The sequence below is a fragment of the Osmerus mordax genome, chromosome 21 (assembly GCF_038355195.1).
Source record: "Osmerus mordax isolate fOsmMor3 chromosome 21, fOsmMor3.pri, whole genome shotgun sequence".
NCBI classification, from domain to species: domain Eukaryota; kingdom Metazoa; phylum Chordata; class Actinopteri; order Osmeriformes; family Osmeridae; genus Osmerus; species Osmerus mordax.
Window position 1 is genome coordinate 4,914,134 of NC_090070.1, and position 18,021 is coordinate 4,932,154.

General features: G+C 40.2%; 2 protein-coding genes across 3 annotated transcripts; both read left to right on the plus strand.

The window, feature by feature from the left end:
• The first annotated feature begins 44 nt into the window (after positions 1-44).
• On the plus strand, positions 45-8,264 carry rcor3 (REST corepressor 3). The gene is made up of 12 exons (XM_067259239.1): positions 45-253; positions 354-410; positions 835-912; positions 1,010-1,062; positions 1,230-1,391; positions 1,693-1,817; positions 1,931-2,009; positions 2,337-2,555; positions 2,761-2,838; positions 3,124-3,181; positions 3,483-3,727; positions 6,529-8,264. The coding sequence occupies exons 1-12, from the start codon at positions 130-132 to the stop codon at positions 6,901-6,903; spliced, it is 1,653 nt and encodes a 550-aa protein (XP_067115340.1). The 5' UTR covers positions 45-129; the 3' UTR covers positions 6,904-8,264.
• Positions 8,265-8,922: 658 nt separating this feature from the next.
• Positions 8,923-16,884, plus strand: traf5 (Tnf receptor-associated factor 5). Of its 2 annotated transcripts, none has more exons than XM_067259825.1 (11): positions 8,923-9,061; positions 9,661-10,193; positions 10,452-10,512; positions 10,621-10,722; positions 10,898-11,062; positions 11,376-11,453; positions 11,954-12,028; positions 12,523-12,615; positions 14,733-14,873; positions 15,034-15,205; positions 15,533-16,884. In XM_067259825.1, exons 2-11 carry the CDS (start codon positions 9,967-9,969, stop codon positions 16,117-16,119), a joined length of 1,701 nt encoding a protein of 566 aa, XP_067115926.1. In that variant the 5' UTR covers positions 8,923-9,061; positions 9,661-9,966; the 3' UTR covers positions 16,120-16,884. The 2 variants fall into 2 exon arrangements, with proteins under 2 accessions (XP_067115926.1, XP_067115925.1); XM_067259824.1 differs by having other exon boundaries at positions 9,944-10,193.
• The last annotated feature ends 1,137 nt before the right edge of the window (positions 16,885-18,021 follow it).

Consider the following 18,021-nt stretch of genomic DNA (forward strand, 5'->3'; position numbering starts at 1 on the left):
ATTAATACAGGACCGTGGCACAGTGACACAGCTGCGAAGGGAGTTATAGGAAAAAGGCAGACTGAAAATTGGACATTGCATGCATATGTTTATACTACAGATTAAGATACGCTCAAAATATTTAGAAAAATGCCAGGAATGATGGATAAAGGGTCGGAATACTTGGGCAAAGGTCGCTCGAATGGAACGAAAAGTCCGTCGAATGCATCGAATGGGCATTTTTCTGATGAGAGTGGCAGTGACGACGAGCACGGTATAGCCTCGAACACTTTCCCATTGTAGATGTATATTTTTGTAATGGAAACGGCTGATATATATGTATTACGTTGTTGAATTCATGTCCACCTCAACAGATGTCGGAATGCGCGTGGGAACCGATTATCAAGCCAATATTCCAGAATATGATCCAGGTGAGGTTACGCTTGATCTACTGACTGTAACTGTGGTAGCCTCGGTACAGTATTTCACGAGATGGTTATTATAATATATTTCATTTTTTGTAGCTTATGTCAGATCATGTTTTCATTAGGATAATAAACCACATCATATTATTATGAAGTGACAGGAAATTCTAAAAACAATCGACGCGTTTAATGATCAGTTTATGTAGGCTACCTGTACCGAGGCTATAGTGGCCACTTTATTGACATGACTGTAGCTCGACTTCCCCTCCCTGCGGCAGGCTACAGTATACCCCACAACTTTTGCGCGCTCAATTAAAACAGTTCTATATTATGTGAAGTTAATGTTGCTCTTTGACCAAAAATATTATACCAAATCAGTTACTCTTAGACTTTTGTCCTATTTTTGATAATTATATACATTTTGCTGTAGGTTCTACAAAGTACACTGATAAAGATAACGGAGGAATGCTGGTATGGTCTCCATATCATGCAATTGTGGACTCCAAATGTAAGTATATATAAAGAACAGTGAATTATTCTATTATCCAACACTAATTTGGTAATTTGGTTTGAAGAAATGCATACAAGTAATCTCTCTTTAACAGTGGACGAATATATTGCCATTGCAAAAGAGAAGCATGGATATAATGTTGAGCAGGTATGTCAGATTGTGTATGTTTGATTATGTTTGCTACTAAAATTTAATATTAGAATACACATTCAAATTGCAATATTATAATGAATATTGTTTGTACAGCATAGATTTAGAAAATGATTTACTTGTTCCAAAAACTAATTGCAAAGCTTTTGCATCTTTATACACAGGCACTTGGGATGCTGTTCTGGCATAAGCACAACATTGAAAAGTCTCTTGCAGACTTGCCCAATTTCACCCCCTTCCCCGATGAGTGGACAGTTGAAGATAAAGTTCTGTTCGAGCAAGCCTTTAGCTTCCACGGAAAAAGCTTTCATAGGATTCAACAAATGGTAACTTACTGTACCCACACAACATTCTACTGACACCATTTTGACCAAAGAATGTACAAGCACATTACTTTGTTGGAGTAGCTGTAGTTGCCAAAAGCAAATTTAAGAACCCATGAGCATGAGATGACCATGTATTTTCTGAATGAATATATAATTAAAAATCTGCAATATTGGTTTGAAAATCATGCATATCGTCATTATCAATGCTCCTTACATCAACAATTATAGTTAAACTGTGAATATACTAAGCTGTAATTCTAACACACTAAATGTTTGACAGTAAGTCTTTAATTTGTTGCAGTTACCGGACAAATCCATATCCAGTCTTGTGAAGTATTACTACTCTTGGAAGAAGACCCGGTCCAGGACCAGCTTAATGGATCGCCAGGCAAGAAAGCTAGCAAACAGAAACAACCAAGATGAGAGGTACAGTTAGTTAGCATGTGTATGTATATATATTTTAAATAAATGTGTAGTTTTACATATAATGATAGTCCCACCTGAATTAATCATTGGTGTCACATAATGTTTGTATTTAGCGATGAGGAGATGGAGGAAGCCAACCCTGTGGAAGCAAATGATAGCGATTATGACCCAACTAAAGAAACGAAGAAAGAGGTAAAATATTTGTTTGTTTTAAAAGGTCCTGATTGGCTTGTTAATAGGGAGATACCTGCATAGTTGTGATGTTAGCTTACTATAATAGCTTTTTATACTATGACATTATACCAAGGCATATGAAGGACAACTTTCCAATGATAGCTGAAGAAGTACAGTATGCACAGTATTGAGTATTGAGTCTCAAGTACCCTTCTTGGGGCATTATTTCAATACTCTCAACTTTCAATATGGTCAATTCACAACTGCAATAGAACATCTTCTGCCATATGTCAATGCATGCTCATGAACTTGTAACCCCTCCCACACACACACCACCACCACCAGAGCCACTCGGAGCCCCAGACGCTGAGTTCCAAGATAGGGATTGGCCGGCGGGAGCACCAAACTTTGCAGCATCGCCACCACTCGCAACGGTCCAAGTGCCGCCCGCCCAAAGGCATGTACCTGACCCAGGAGGACGTGGTGGCTGTGTCCTGCAGCTCCAGCGCTGCCAACACAGTCCTCCGGCAGCTAGACATGGAGCTGGTGTCACTTAAGAGACAGGTGAGGGCTCAGGGGGGGGCATTGGATTCATACCAATGTTTTTTTCCCCTTATTATTATTTTTTATATATTTCACTAAATCTATTGTTATATGTCTTAAGTGTTGCACAAACATAAAATGCTGTGATGCTGGATATGTTTTATGTCTGTTAAGGCATAAAACCTTAGATCTTTTATCCATGTATGACTGTTTGTGGCTCTCACAGGTTCAAAATGCAAAGCAGCTAAACAGTGGTCTGAAACACAGGATGGAGGCAGGTATTGATGACCTCAGGTTGCCAGAGGTAAGTCAAAGCGGGCTGCGTTCTACTGCATATTTGAATACTGAAAGCAGCAGTAGATATGATTAATACTTATCCTGTCACATCGGCCTACCACAAGAGCTCAACATTGTTGTTACTTAGTGAACAGCTACAGAAGTTAGCTCATATTCCAGGAGTCATACTCATTCCAGGAGAAAGGTGCCACTGTACTGTGCATCAAAAACACTTATGGACATTGTTTCACATGCTACCTTGTAAACTGCACATCTGCCAACTACTCTGAAGAGAACTTTTCTCTTGTTCTAGTGCAATCAGAAAGTCAACGCCCGCTGGACAACTGATGAACAGCTTTTGGCCGTTCAAGGTAAATGCAGCTATCAGTAGTCTAACCTAGGCTTCATTCTTATTCATATTTATGTCCTGATTCAACAGTAAGGTGTGTAGAGCAATTGGAGTTACGGTTAAATTACATATAGGAAGCTGGTAAGCTGTGCTTCTAGAGAGGGATATGTATCCCGCATAGGAACAGTACCTATGCAGTCTTGTTAGAAAAGATATTACTTCAATGTGGATAAAAAAAACATGCTGCATTTTATAGGCAATGCATAAGCCTACAGTCAACTATGGCCATATGTTTAGTATGTAATACCACTGTGTTCCACAAGGGGTTCGGAAATATGGCAAAGACTTCCAGGCCATTGCAGACGTTATCGGTAATAAGACCGTGGGCCAGGTAAAGAACTTCTTTGTGAACTACCGTCGTCGCTTTAACCTGGAGGAAGTGCTGCAAGAGTGGGAGGCGGAGCAGGGAACTCGTCCTCCCAATGGCGATGCTGCCACATCTGGCGAGGAGGGGAAGACCAGCTCCAACACTCCTTCTGGGAAGAGTACGGATGAAGACGAGGAGGAGGTGATAAAGTGTTCTATTTTTAATGTTACAAATAGCTAACTTCTACTGTGTCAGTGTACTCTGCTCTCCTGAGTTGGCCCACAAGGTATTTTTCAAGTCCAAACAAGAGTAATTCAGTCAAGACACTCGCTTGATTAGATTTGAGCATTTATTGACATCCATATACATGGAAATATGTTTGACTTTTGCGGAGTTGATGTATCTAGGGGAAGCACTCTCTGCCTCTAGCATTAGAGAGAAACATACATAGAATATAAGCAAATATAGAAATATTCCTTCCTGATGGATAGTAACATACAGACAAGACAACACAGAGGAGATGGGGATGGTGGAGGGTGGCAGCAGCACAATAATACAACAACTGGGAGTGAGTGTAGGAGTATCCTTTCATCTAAGTACATGGAATCCTATGTAGAAAAAGTAGATTTGTGATTTGAGATTTGTGGGGTTATGACCCGAGATAATACTGATAGGGTCTGTATCAGTCCCTGTGAGGTCCCTATGTCTATTATTCATTTGAATGTGTGTATGTTTGGATTATATGGCTGTTGGAAAGAGCAGTAATTTGTAACAAACCAAACCAAAATATCCCACTCCCTCCCTTCAAAGACACTCCTCCAAAACACCTGCATGTGCTCCCTGACTACTGCCAGAAGGTTGGTAGGCAGACAGACAAGTAGCCCGTCCAATCATTAAGGTCGGACCGGCATTAATGATTGGTCGTGTTTATTACAGTCCTCCAATGCTCACAGATATATATTTTAGTTTAACCTAAAGCGAAATTTATACTACTACGTTTTCACGGAAACGGACACACCGAGGGCGTTCCACCGACGTGAGCTCGTCGTGCACCTCCTGATTTTCGGACTATCCGAATTTTACGGATACCCCTTGGCTGTGATTAGTCCGCTAACGACATCATTTCCGAACAACATAATTTCCGGAATCTCACATCTCCAGACCTCACATTTCCTGTTTCATTCACAATACCGCCATTTTTAAAACACAAACACAATCAAAGAAGATGAAGAACAGCATTGAAGAGCGCCTGGTTGAAGAGGTCCGGAGGTATGAGAACCTCTACAACCCATCTTTGAGGGCATACAGAGACGTACAGATGAACAATCGACGACTTCCACACAAAAACGTCATGGGGCAGGCTTCTCTAGGTTCAAAAACGTTGATCCACCTACTGCTCTGGCGGTAAAAGAGTAAATCGAATCCGTCCGAATCCGTTTGTCGGTCTGTCCGTATCGGAGTCAGAGTAGTATAAATTTCGCTTTACTTGTGTTGTACTCAATCTGTTACACTCTCCTAAGAATAATCACAATTTGTGTTGTCTTCTTAAATTTACATGTATGTGTATCTATGTATTTATCAGTGATGGGCAAGCTACTTGATATGTGTAGTGAGCTAAGCTACCAGCTACAATAAATTTAGATTCACTACACAGAAGCTACCACTCATAAAAATGTAGCAAGCTAAGTTACAAAAATCTGTCAAAAGTAGTTTGATACATTAGTAGCTACTTTCAGTAATAAAAAAAATACATGCCAAGTCAATGCAATTTTAGTGATCAACACAACTGTCAGTCAGATAAAGGCTAAAATATGTTTAGATTTATTTATTGAACAATATAGCCTAATACACAAAAAACAGTTTACAAATTAACATAAAATGAGTTTACAAATTGACGATGACAGCCCTCGCTGTACTCGGCTCTCGTGAGATCGGTTGTAACATGAACTGCAGAACAGGATATGTGAGATGCTTTTTCAGTGCTTTGTCAACACAATAATCCACCAACCTTATGTATGAACATCAGAAATGTCCAGGAGAAATTAGCTTTCGAGGACGCAACTGCGCCATTTGATCAATAAAAGAGCTTAGCTACTGAAAAGTTACTTGGTTTTGTAAATAGCGTTACCGCCAAGCTACTGACAAATGTAGTTAACTTAAGCTAGTAGCGACGCTACTGCCCATCACTGGTATTTATTATGTGAATGAGTATGTGTATCAAAGTATTGATTAAAACTGCAAATACATCCATCCATCCATCATCTTCTGCTTATCCGGGGGTCGGGTCGCGGGGGCAGCAACCTAAGCAGGTAGGCCCAGACTTCCCTCTCCCCGGCCACTTCCACCAGCTCTTCCTGGGGGACCCCGAGGCGTTCCCAGGCCAGCCGAGAGACATAGTCCCTCCAGCGTGTCCTGGGTCTTCCCCGGGGCCTCTTCCCAGTGGGACGTGCCCAGAACACCTCACCAGGGAGGCGTCCAGGAGGCATCCTTATCAGATGCCCGAGCCACCTCAACTGGCCCCTCTCGACGCGGAGGAGCAGCGGTTCTACTCTGAGCCCCTCCCGGATGACCGAGCTTCTCACCCTATCTCTAAGGGAGAGCCCGGACACCCTGCGGAGAAAACTCATTTCGTCCGCTTGTATTCGCAATCTCGTTCTTTCGGTCACTACCCACAGTTCGTGACCATAGGTGAGGGTAGGAACGTAGATCGACTGGTAAATAGAGAGCTTCGCCTTTCGACTCAGCTCCTTCTTCACCACGACGGACCGATGCAGAGCCCGCATCACTGCGGCATCACTAAGAGCATGGTTTTCCAAACCATATCTAGGATTACTAGATAGCTATGCAATTTCACAAGTGTTCAAAAGGTGAAGGCAGAGTTTGTATAATGTGGACATGAAACTATGACCAGATATGAGTTTTAACTAGATAATATTTTAAGAAAGATGGTGAATTGCACCTTGATGTATGATGTTCAAAAACCAAACTCCTCTCTCTTCCAGGGTCAGGTGATGCCCTCTTCAGGCCCCTCCCCTGTGGCCCCATCAGCAGTGACAGCTCAGACCCTGGTGACCTCCACAGCCTCACTCAACCAGCCCCCGCCGCTCCTGCGGCCCTCGCTTCCGGCAACCCCAGCCCTCCACAGGCAGCCCCCACCTCTCCAGCAGCAGGCCCGCTTCCTCCAGCCCAGGCCCACCCTCAATCAGCCTCCCCCGCTCATCCGGCCCTCCAACCCCTTGCCCCCACGCCTGAACCCACGACCGGCAGCACCGGCACCCCCTACCACATTAGTGGGAACAAGCCCAGGCTCTGCCCAACAGCCGCCTAATTTGGTGGGTATTCAGTTGGAGGCCAACTCCTCGTCATCGCTTCACTGAGCATGCTGTAGATTAGTAAAAAGTAAAAAGTGTGAAGTCACCCATCATAGATCGTTTTTTCATTATTTTTTGGGGGGAGGCCAATGATTTGTTATGCTGGCAGCAGCTATAAGGAGAATATTAAGGTGAATATTAATGAGATTTAAAAACCTTGTGGGATAATTATGTAAAGTAGGTTAGCCATCCTGTTTCTGCAATGTTTTATTTATAAAAAAATTATGTGTTTGCATGTACAGTAAGAAATTTAAGAGTTGAATCGTACTCTAACACTGACTAAACTCAATGAAATACATTAAATATGTAATTGAAGGCACTAAGAAGGTGTAAGTATCACAAAAAAAATTCTCAACTGTCAATAATGTCAACACTTCTGCGCTTGTTTCTTTTATTGTTACACTGATATATATTTTTTAAACTAATTCTGTGTCTTATCCATTATTTATTTTTCTACTTGGTGCTATGAACTCCACTGGTTCTTGCCTGTGTTCAGTGTAATAAACCTGTGTAAGTGCTCTTATGCTTACTTCTCTTGTGAGAAAACAGTATTATGACATGAATTAAAACTCAATGAAACATGGATTAAAAACTACAACGTTACTATACTTAAGATGTTTTTATCGATGTATTAATAAGCTATGATGTCACTGTCACTATTGTTTGTCTTTCTCAACAGTGAGACACATTTTCCAGGAATTAGATTAAATATGATATTCAATTAAAACAGTCAAGATTGTATGCAGACATTGTAGATTGCAAGTGGTTACCAAATGTGTATTATATTGTCAATACATGTTGTCCCCCATGTTCTTACGTGTGACAAGATAAATGGCAACTTAGGTTGATACTTTTTGAGCCACCTGTTTTATTAATTGTAAGAAGGAATACTTTTCTTTTACAAGGAACCAGGATTTCTTTTTTTATTCTTTACCATGTAGTTAATAGTGTCATGATTTAGGCATATATATTCCTTTAGACATTTTTAAGGAATATGAAGTTTCATAACAATCTGTAGACGATAACTCAGGTGGCTTATGAAATTTAGTCAATCCATGATCAGTAACCAAATGACAGAGCAAATATTCATAATTGTTCATGACAATTTTATTTCTTTTTAACTGAACACATAAAACTACCTGATGTGATCTTTGAAAGTCTACGCTAACATATTATAATATTCCAAAAAAGAAATATGCTGATGTGGTTCAATACAATGTACAGTATACTCAAATATTTTGATCAAGCATTAATTTAGATTTTTTTTAAATACATTAAACAAAACCGTAATCCACTTCTGTCAGCATTTTGCATTGATATCTCTATGGCATTTAAATAACTCACTTTTGCCTGACATTTTTGTCTGTCATCATCACTTTATCCTAAATGTCTTGCGTGTAACAGGCCTACAATTTTTTGGTAAATCACTATGTCCAAAAATAGATGGTAGATTGTCATTTTCTTGTGTTCTCATATTGATTCATGCAATCCCCGAATAAAATATATTGTAGTATAGCTGTATGGATAACTATATGGAAGCTACAGTAGAATGTAATATCGCTATAGCCTATACAGTAGCCTTTCTTTTCTAACACAGTATCTTTAATCTTTGACAAAATTAACCATGGCCAAGAGTGAAAATATTCAATGAACATTATACACGGTGTCCACAATTTTTTTCGAGCAAGAATGTGGCAATGGAAATAATGTGGATATAAAGTAGCCTATAGGCTGTGGCTATCTCAATTAAACCGCTTTCAAATAACAAATAAACGGTGTACAGGAGGAAACCCTACAATTGCTTACTGTGTCAGAATCAAATGCATATAAAATGCATGTAGGATACACTGGGCCTTCAATTCAATGGTATTGAACCAACCTGGCTTGCAGACTGAAATCGCTGGCAGACGTTACACGCATAGCACGCGTCAGTAGTTAACGGGCTGAAGGCTACCTAAGTTTTAATTGGTGTAAACTTCACCCACAATTTCAACTTCCTGAAACTTTTTCCGCTCAATACAGACACTGGCGTTATGCCGAGCTGTGATGCTGGACAAAAAAAGGACCCACAAATATGTTCTGTAGGCCATTAATTTACATTATTAGTGATCTGTGAAATATATTAGCAAAGAGCACACACGGGAATTCCGCGTACTGAAACAAGGTAAGAACGTAAGAATGTAATCTGCAGACAGCAGTGTGCCTCACGTTGTATGTAAAGCGAAAGCAAATTTAATAGCCTGAAGATTAACGTTGGATTTATTGAATTTTCTCCTGAGATACGTCCTCGGTTGTTTTAACTTCTCATTAAAAAAGTGTGATATTGGTAGGCTATTTAAATCAGGATCTTCATCTAATGCAATCGTTTCATTGCTTGCAGCAAGCACCCTACTGCAATGGGGATTCCCCGACGTAAGGACGCACACTTCTGAGCTTAAACAATGTTCACAGCACAAACATTGTTAAAAGTCTTCATGTCTACATGTGTCTGATAGTAAAACCGGAGTACAATTGTGGGCATTGTCACAATTCAAGTGCCGCTTTTCCTTTATTTACAATTAGAAGAAATGTGTGTAAGGGTTGCCCCTTGTTGACCGCTGTATCTGCACTGCAGTAGCACAGGGGGATTTCTGAAAATCGGAAGAGCTTTAGGCATATTGTACAGTACGTTGAACGGTTGACTACAGCGTGAAATAATCGAGAAGCTTCACTTCTGTCGGTATTTGATGGATTCAAATTTAAATTGGTAATTCGATTTTACAGTTTGGCTCCACTTAATGTTTTGTGCTCCACATCTGGGGGCATGGGGGGGTTTGACCCCCCTGATTAAGGCTTGGACCCCCCTCAAAAGAGGTAAAAACAACAGGTCGGTGGGATCGATACATTTAGGATATTGTTCTTACCTGTAATCGTAAATATTAGGCTACTTAACGCCCTGGAGAAGTTGTTTTTTAATATTTTATTTACCCCCCGATTGTCATTGTATAATTCGCACTCTGTCAAGTAAATGGGGCCCATGCATTCCACCAACCTGTTATCTTGTCAGTCTGTCTAGATAGAATATAGAAAATGACCACAGAGGAAAGTGATTGCTGCGGCCCATGGGAACTCTCCCGGCAGAATTCCGGAGCGACAGGGTCCTGGGAATCTGACCTGGGTCCAATTCAGCACACTTTGAAATTTGTGAAATACCTGGAGGAGCAGTATGTGTGCCCTGTCTGCAAGGGTGTAGTCTTCAACCCGCATCAGTCTGGCTGTGGTCACATCTTCTGCTTCCACTGCATTCAAGGGATACTGTAAGGTTCAGCATTTCATTAAATGAATACCTTATCAGGTGCTTGCTCTCAGTAAGGCACACTATTGTTAACTCATGTATATATCTTTCTATTTTTCTTACCATTATTATTTAAAATATATTGTACCCTCTGTAGTTACTCTGTAATTGCTGTTCAAGTAAGGCATATATGTCATTAGAGTTGTTGGTCAATATACTGAATGTTGGCTGAATTCTAGCACTGAACTAGGAATATACTGTTTTTCTTTTTTCTTTTTAGGGAGGGTTCTGGAATGAATCCAGTCTGCCCTTTGGATGGAGGTTTGATTAAATCTAATGAGGTGAGAAATTGAAAGTATTTAGCAATGTAAAAGGGTGGTCAGATATATTGGATACAATTTTATTCAACATGTGATGGCTTTGTTTTTTATGTATTGCTGTCTGTATAGGTTTTCCAAGACAATTGCTGCAAAAGGGAAATATCAAATTTAGAAGTCTACTGCACAAACTCCCCTAACTGCTCTTGTAGAATTACATTATGTCGATTGCAAGTAAGTCCTCATATACTGGGATTTTTCCAGCTATATTTAAAATATATATTTAATTCTAAAGCATTCTTCTCATGCCAAATGGATACATGGCGAAGGCAGCCTAAAGAGTGACAATTTAAAAGTGAGCCAAAGTCACACTCTATATGACTTCCTCTCATACTTGTATTTCCCACAGGAACACCTCAAAGCTTGTCAGTACGAGTTGCTGCAATGTTCCAATACAGGTTGCTCTGAGGTCATGCAGCGGCAGGACCTCCAAGAACACCTTAGGATCAGCTGCACACATCGCATGGAATCTTGTCAACACTGCAAAAAGCCATACATGTTCTGTCAACTCAAGGTGAGAACTAGAGGATTGGGTAGAAAGCCTCAATGGAGGTATTGACATTATCAATAATCCATAAACTATGCTTTGTAGTAACAATGATTGTGGCAATTATCCATTCAATATCAATGATTGTTTCTGTGCATCTTTAAGTAGTTACAGCTGTGTTTAAAAGCAAGATACACATAATCCAATAGACTTGAATAGAAAATGTCCAGCTGCTTTTTTGTCTACTGCTTTTACATTTTGTAAAATACCTCTATGTAGACTCCAGTGCTATTCTGAAGAAAGTGGTCTCTTCTTACTTCTTCTACTAATAATTAAACAGGACCATGAGATGACCACGTGCCCGGAGGTAGAAATTGAGTGCCCCAACAAATGCTACCAGAAGATAAAAAGATGCAAGGTAAGTAATAGGCAATCGGACTATTAATCAGAAGGTTTCCGGCTCGATTCCCGGCCGTGCAAAATGACGTTGTGTCCTTGGGCAAGGCACTTCACCCTACTTGCCTCGGGGGAATGTCCTGTACTTACTGTAAGTCGCTCTGGATAAGAGCGTCTGCTAAATGACAAAAAAATAAAATAATTACTGTACACATACAGTATCAAGAGTTACTGCCTCTGCCGCAAGATGTCTGTACTATCCAAGAATTCCAATATACCTGTTTTAAATGGCAAATGAACTTGAAACTTAACCTTGAGTAAAGCAGTATTCGACAAAAGTGAAGTGGACAAAAAAAAAACAGGTCCACTTAGAGCCAACCATGTACCTTATTTACCATTTTATAACATGTTATGTAGGACATACATAGGACATTGTTTTAGCAACTTTTGTTATCTCTCAACTGTTATTTTCTTATTATCCTATTATCTAATCATTTGAATCTTATTTGTTTTATTTGAAAGGTCACAGAGCACATTGATGAGTGTCCAGAGGTGGAGACAGACTGTGTTTATGCGAAATTTGGCTGCTCAGTTCGGGTTGGTTGACATAAGTTAAATTATTTATTGTAAATTGAAATAAGATTTTGTACATAAAAACGATTTGTTGGTCTTATAATAGTAGACCATCTTACAATAATAAGACCAACAAGGTGCAAAACCTGTGTTGAATGTCGATAAAACATAATTTGCCCGCATAGTCTGTGGGCAAATGACACTTTTTGTTGTTGTGCACATAACTTTTATGTTGCTTTGTGTGAGTTGCCTGTGTAATCAGTGTCATCGCAACACATTTCTTTTACTGTAATGGTTTTTGTTTTGTGTCTGATTGTTGTTCCAGGGTTTAAATCTTGAAAAGAATGCTGATTACTTTTTATTAGCACAAAATGTCCAGTTTTCTGCATTAAAATAAATCTGCGACACAAGACATGCTAACTGACATTCAAAAATGTCATCCTTGTACTATATAACAATTGTTGTGACATTAGGGTATTCGAGATAAAAACAGAAAATGCCTCTTTGTGTGTGTGCAGGACAAGAGAGCTGAAGTTCGAGTCCATGAGGAAACAGCCCTTAATCACCATGTGCTTCTCGTTTTGGGAAGCAATACCAAATTAGAAAAACAAGTAAGATTCCAGTTTTAGTGCATGGGAAGGAATTTCAAGACCGACAGCACTAATTTACCAATCAACAAAGTAACCAAGATGTTTAGATACTATACAGCTGAGTAGGCCTATACCAATTGTAGCATATATTTGAGGCACATTCAAGTTCTTGTTTTTATGTTTTGTTTTAGCATTGTGACAATACTACCTGTTAAAGAACCAATTTTACAGGATGAAATCCAGGATCTAACGTATTTTTCGGAAATACAGCCGCGGCTTGTTCCCCCCGATTTTACAGTTTTCTTGAGGTTGTAGGCTACGGCTTATATTTCGAAGCGGCTTAGCCCGGTTTTAGAACAAAAAAGTGGCTTAGTCACAAAGACCTCTACAGACCGTGCAGCTAATTTAATGCTCAACACTTGAACGGGGGCATTACTTGAAAGAGGAATTATTTACTGTGTCGTCTCAGTTAACGCTACACCATCAGGGCTTGGAAATACAGTGACTTGCTAAAGTAGGCCAATGGCTAGTAGAACATAACATTTCATAATAATTCCAGTAAATCAAATAGCTACAAGACCCAGTGAAATGTTATAATAAGCTAGCAAACAAACGTTAGCTAGCATCGCTAACGACATTGGCTAATTGAACTTCGGTACGATATCCTCAGGATTTGCAAGCTAGCTAAACTTACTATACAATATATTAGGGTGACCAGATTTGAGTTTGTGAATGCCGCACTATCTGATCAAAATTACAGTTCTCTCTACAGTCAGAGCTCGCGCAAGAAGGTGGAATGTAAGGGAGATACCCTTTCCAAAACTTGTAAGGGCTTAATAGTTTGTGAAAGACCCAGAGAAACACAAATATCCGACGAGGCAAAATCCGGGACAAATTTGGAATCCCTGCCGGACGCATTTTTTCTCGAAAGGTCTCGAAAAGAGGACATGTCCGGGTAAAAGAGGACGTCTGGTCACCCTACTATATGTACTATATCTAAAATAATTTTGTAGACATAAAAATGGATTTTGCCACTAAATTTGTGATTTGGTTTCATTTCTGGACATCCTAGCTATCCACAACCGAAGTGTGTTACACAATGCTGTAAAATCGGCCATACTCGTGCATTGCTTGGTATACGATACGATACAATGAACTTTATTGTCCCGCTCAGGGAAATTTGTCTTGGTCTCTGTGGTGCGTCATAAATGCCTTGACAGTCACAATAACAACAAACAATACATCCTCAGCCAAACATTATCAACAGTTACATAACAGTATTGCACATATACCATAACATAACACATACATACACCTCATAATAATACATGCTAAAAGATCACCGTAATAAAGGCACTATAAAAATTATTACATAGATTTCATCCTCAAGCAGCATTGAGAAATGTTATGGAAGTTGGAACAAATGAGTTCTTAAAACGGTTGAGTTTGCAGTAAGGGACTCTATATCGCCTCCCTGAGGGTAGGATGTCATACTCTGAATGGAGAATGTGAGAAGGGTCCCTTGTTATTCTCTGGGCTTGACTAAGAACAGATTGTTCATAAATAGACTGCAAGGTCTGGTAGCTGCTTTTTCCAATTACCTTCATGGCCGTGTACACCAGACGAGCGAGTTTAGTTTTCAGTTTTGCAGTGAGGTTGCCATACCAGGATGACATCCCATATCTGATTAAACTCTCCAGCACTGCCTGGTAAAATAAAACCATAATGCTTTTGTTCACCCCATATACCCTCAGTCTACGTAGGAAATACAATCTCTGCTGTAGACGGGAACACAAGATATCAACATGCACATGCCATTGGTATCATTGTTCCGTATCAAGTGCGGCATATATTCCAGTGCGGTTTATAGGCTACTCCGATTTACAAACACAAAGCTCCCATTCTGGTGGGGTGCAGTTTATAGAAAAAGTGTCTTATTTTCCCAAAAATACGGTATAAAGGATAATGACGGAACTAAGAAATGCTCTTAGAATGGACGTTTGAAAATCTGATAGTGTTTTCTATTGTGTTTCAGAAATGTAACCTCTATAATTGATTGCCCAGCACCATGGATTTCATACATATTTGATCTCAAATTTGATTTCCTCTATCGGTATGACCTTTTCTCTCCATGCAAGATGGAAGTTGTCCAACAGGAGGTGCTGTTTAGAAACCAGGTGCTCCAGGAGAACAGCCAGATTGTCAGCAGTCTGGAGAAAGATGTTAGGCCTCTGGCCCAGCATGTTGGCAGGTGCGACCAGACCCTGACTGCAGTGCAGGTAAGGATCTAACCCATCACTTCCGCAATACAAAACCAAATGGTCTATTGATGCTATGTATGGACATTCATTTAGCAAGTTTGTGAGCTCAAAAACATCAAAAACAAAAGCCCTCATGCAGTGGAAGAATTAACCTTCTTTCAAAAAACTTTTCCTTCAGAGATCTCTGAACGAGCAAAGGGACCACATCTCCAGTGTCAGACTCCAGCTTCAGGAGCTGTCCAGGATGTTCTGCCCTGGCATGGCCCAGGAGGGCCTGAGTTATCTGAAAACCTCTCTGGACTCACTGAAACAGCAGGTGTCTACCACCGAAGGCCTCAAAGACCACCTGGGTAAGTTGAGACAGTAGTCCTCTCGTTCACACACAATGGCATGGGGGTTTTGGGAGAAGAGGCCTAGTGTTTTTATGGCACCAAAAATAATATATCAACATGAATGATCCCAACAAGAATTAGCCATTTTATAGTCAGCAGCTAAACTCTGTCAAACATTTGCAAGAATGACAATTGGTGATTGATATACAGTAACAAGCAGATGGCAAGGTTGCAAATGGAAATGGCTACTGCTGGATGGCTTGTTTAACTAAAACATGACCATCATGACAAGAGCCTTAACCTTAAGATAAGTCTACAAATACCACTGTCTCTGCTCTCATACAGTGGCTCTGGAGGAGAACTACAAGCGTCATTCTCGCCTCCTGGACATTCACACAGCTCAGCTTGAACGCAATGAAGAACGCTTCAAGGAGCTCGAGTCCACCTCATACGACGGGAAACTCATCTGGAAGATCCGAGACTTCCGCAAAAAGAAGGAGTCCGGAGTCCAGGGCCTCCAACCCTGCTTTTGTAGTGTGCCATTCCATACAGGCCGTTGTGGCTACAAAATGGCTGTCAAAGCCTACCTGAACGGGGATGGGGATGGTAAAGGCAGTCATTTGTCCCTCTACGTGGTCCTCATGCGGAGCGACTTTGACCCACTCCTTCAATGGCCCTTCCGACAGACCGTGTCCCTTTCGGTCTTGGACCAGAGTGGGGCCAACAACCACTACACCCTCAATTTACGGCCTGACCCAGCCTGTAACAGCTTCCAGCGCCCCAGCTCAGATGTTGCTGCCAACGTTGCCTCAGGCTTCCCGCGCTTTATCTCACACGCCCAGCTGGAGGCACCCAAAACCGCAGTCTACGTCAGAGAAGACACACTCTTTGTAAAGGTCAAAGTTGATACAACAGGTTTAGATGACTTGTAGATCTGTTCGGTCAGACCTACTTCATCGTGCTCAATTATGCTTTTTCTGGGGGCAAACTAACTGTGTGAAGAATCTTAAAAAGGGAATTACTGATGTGTATACATGTTTTTATTTAGTAATTTTGTGTAATTTAGCTATTTATCCTGTCAGCCAGACTGAAGATTTTAAAGGAACATACATGTTATTTGACAGGATAACTCAGGGATTTGAATGTTAAAAAGTATTAAAAAAGTGAAGTGAGTTTATAAAACTATTTTTTTCTTTCTCAAATGTAGTAAATGCTTCACTTCCTGCTACTCTTAATTTTCACTAGGAAATTCAGGAGGTGCACATCGAGCTCTCCGGGGCTCTCGGAGAGCTTGGAGAGGGCGTTCCATGTAGACGAAGGCATCCCAGGTGTCCGTTTTTTGGAAAACAGAGTACCCCAAATCGACCTTAAGGGAGGATACCTTCGTCCCGTCAATGCTTTAAAGATCACAAAACTGTGGTTTACTTGTTTTCTTAGTGATATGAAGCTTATGCTGCTGCTTTTGCAGTTGCTCCTCACAGGATGAATGTGTAACAGTTATGAGTCATTACCTTTTCCACTGGTCTGGTGACTTGTTCACTGGCTGCTCTAGCTTGAAAAACAATATTACTTTCTCCAAAGGTAATTTCAGCTGAAACAAGTCATATACATTAGTCAAGTGTATATGACTTGACATCAATAAAAAATTGCCAGTTTGTGGTGAACATGATTTTTAAGCAATGTTTTTCTTTAACAATAAAAATACAGATTTCGTAAAGTGGTTTCTATTATTTTGTCAAAACTCATAATCCAATTGAAAATATGCATTCCTATACACCTTCATACAGCTTTTAGTAGCAAAATCCTATCCAAATTCATAAATATTTTTTTGAAACAAATATCACCTATTTGCCTGAGAGACTTATGACACCATGACATCGGTGCACTGCAACACTTCAATAATACAAGGTACAGTGTAGAAAAATCAGATGGTTTTCCATTTTTAAATACCAGTCTTTAAATATCACACCAGTTTTCATAGATATCTGAATGGAAATGATGTCCCTTCAGTCAAGTTTGCCAAGTCTATCCTTAAGTAGAGTAGTGAGGAGATCCTCACCTCAGAATATTAGTTCTCTCTCTTTAATCTAGTGGCTGAGGACAGAGAAGAACATCCTATCTCTGATAATTAATTTAAATAATCTGTAATCGTGTGAACAGCTGTTATTATACTGCCACTGAACATAGCAATAAGAATAGACATTCATTTTCATACACTCCAGGTGTGACTAAAAGTTGAAGGGCCATATTTATACCCAAAGCCATCATCAAAATCTAGTTTGTAGATGAGCTCTTGTGGTCCACCCCTTTCACTGGCACTTGTGCCCGCCCTGCTCCTTAGCATGCATTTCACCTTGGAAGTGTATATTGTTTGTTGTGTTTTCAGCGCACCTAATTGTATTGAATTAATTGCATGTGATATTGAGGTTATAATCATACACATTGTATGTCCCTTTTTAAGTTTAACATTAATTTTGGAGACTATCATTAGGAATGTGTATAACTTTTAGAGGATTACCTCAGTGTTTCCAGTTTACAGTGAAGATCTCCCAGTCCAGCAGAGAGCAGCCTAACTCCATAATCATGCCATTGTTTAAAGGTCCCATGGCATTATGTTTTTGGATGCTTTTATATAGGCCTTAGTGGTCCCCTAATACTGTATCTGAAGTCTCTTTCCCAAAATTCAGCCTTGATGCAGAATTACAGCCACTACGAGCAGTCCCACAATGAGCTTTCCTTAGGGCGTGCCATTTCTGTCTGTAGCTTTAAATGCTATGAGGAGGAGAGAGGCGGGGCTAACTGCCATGCTTCGGTAGTTTGCCAGCTATGATGTC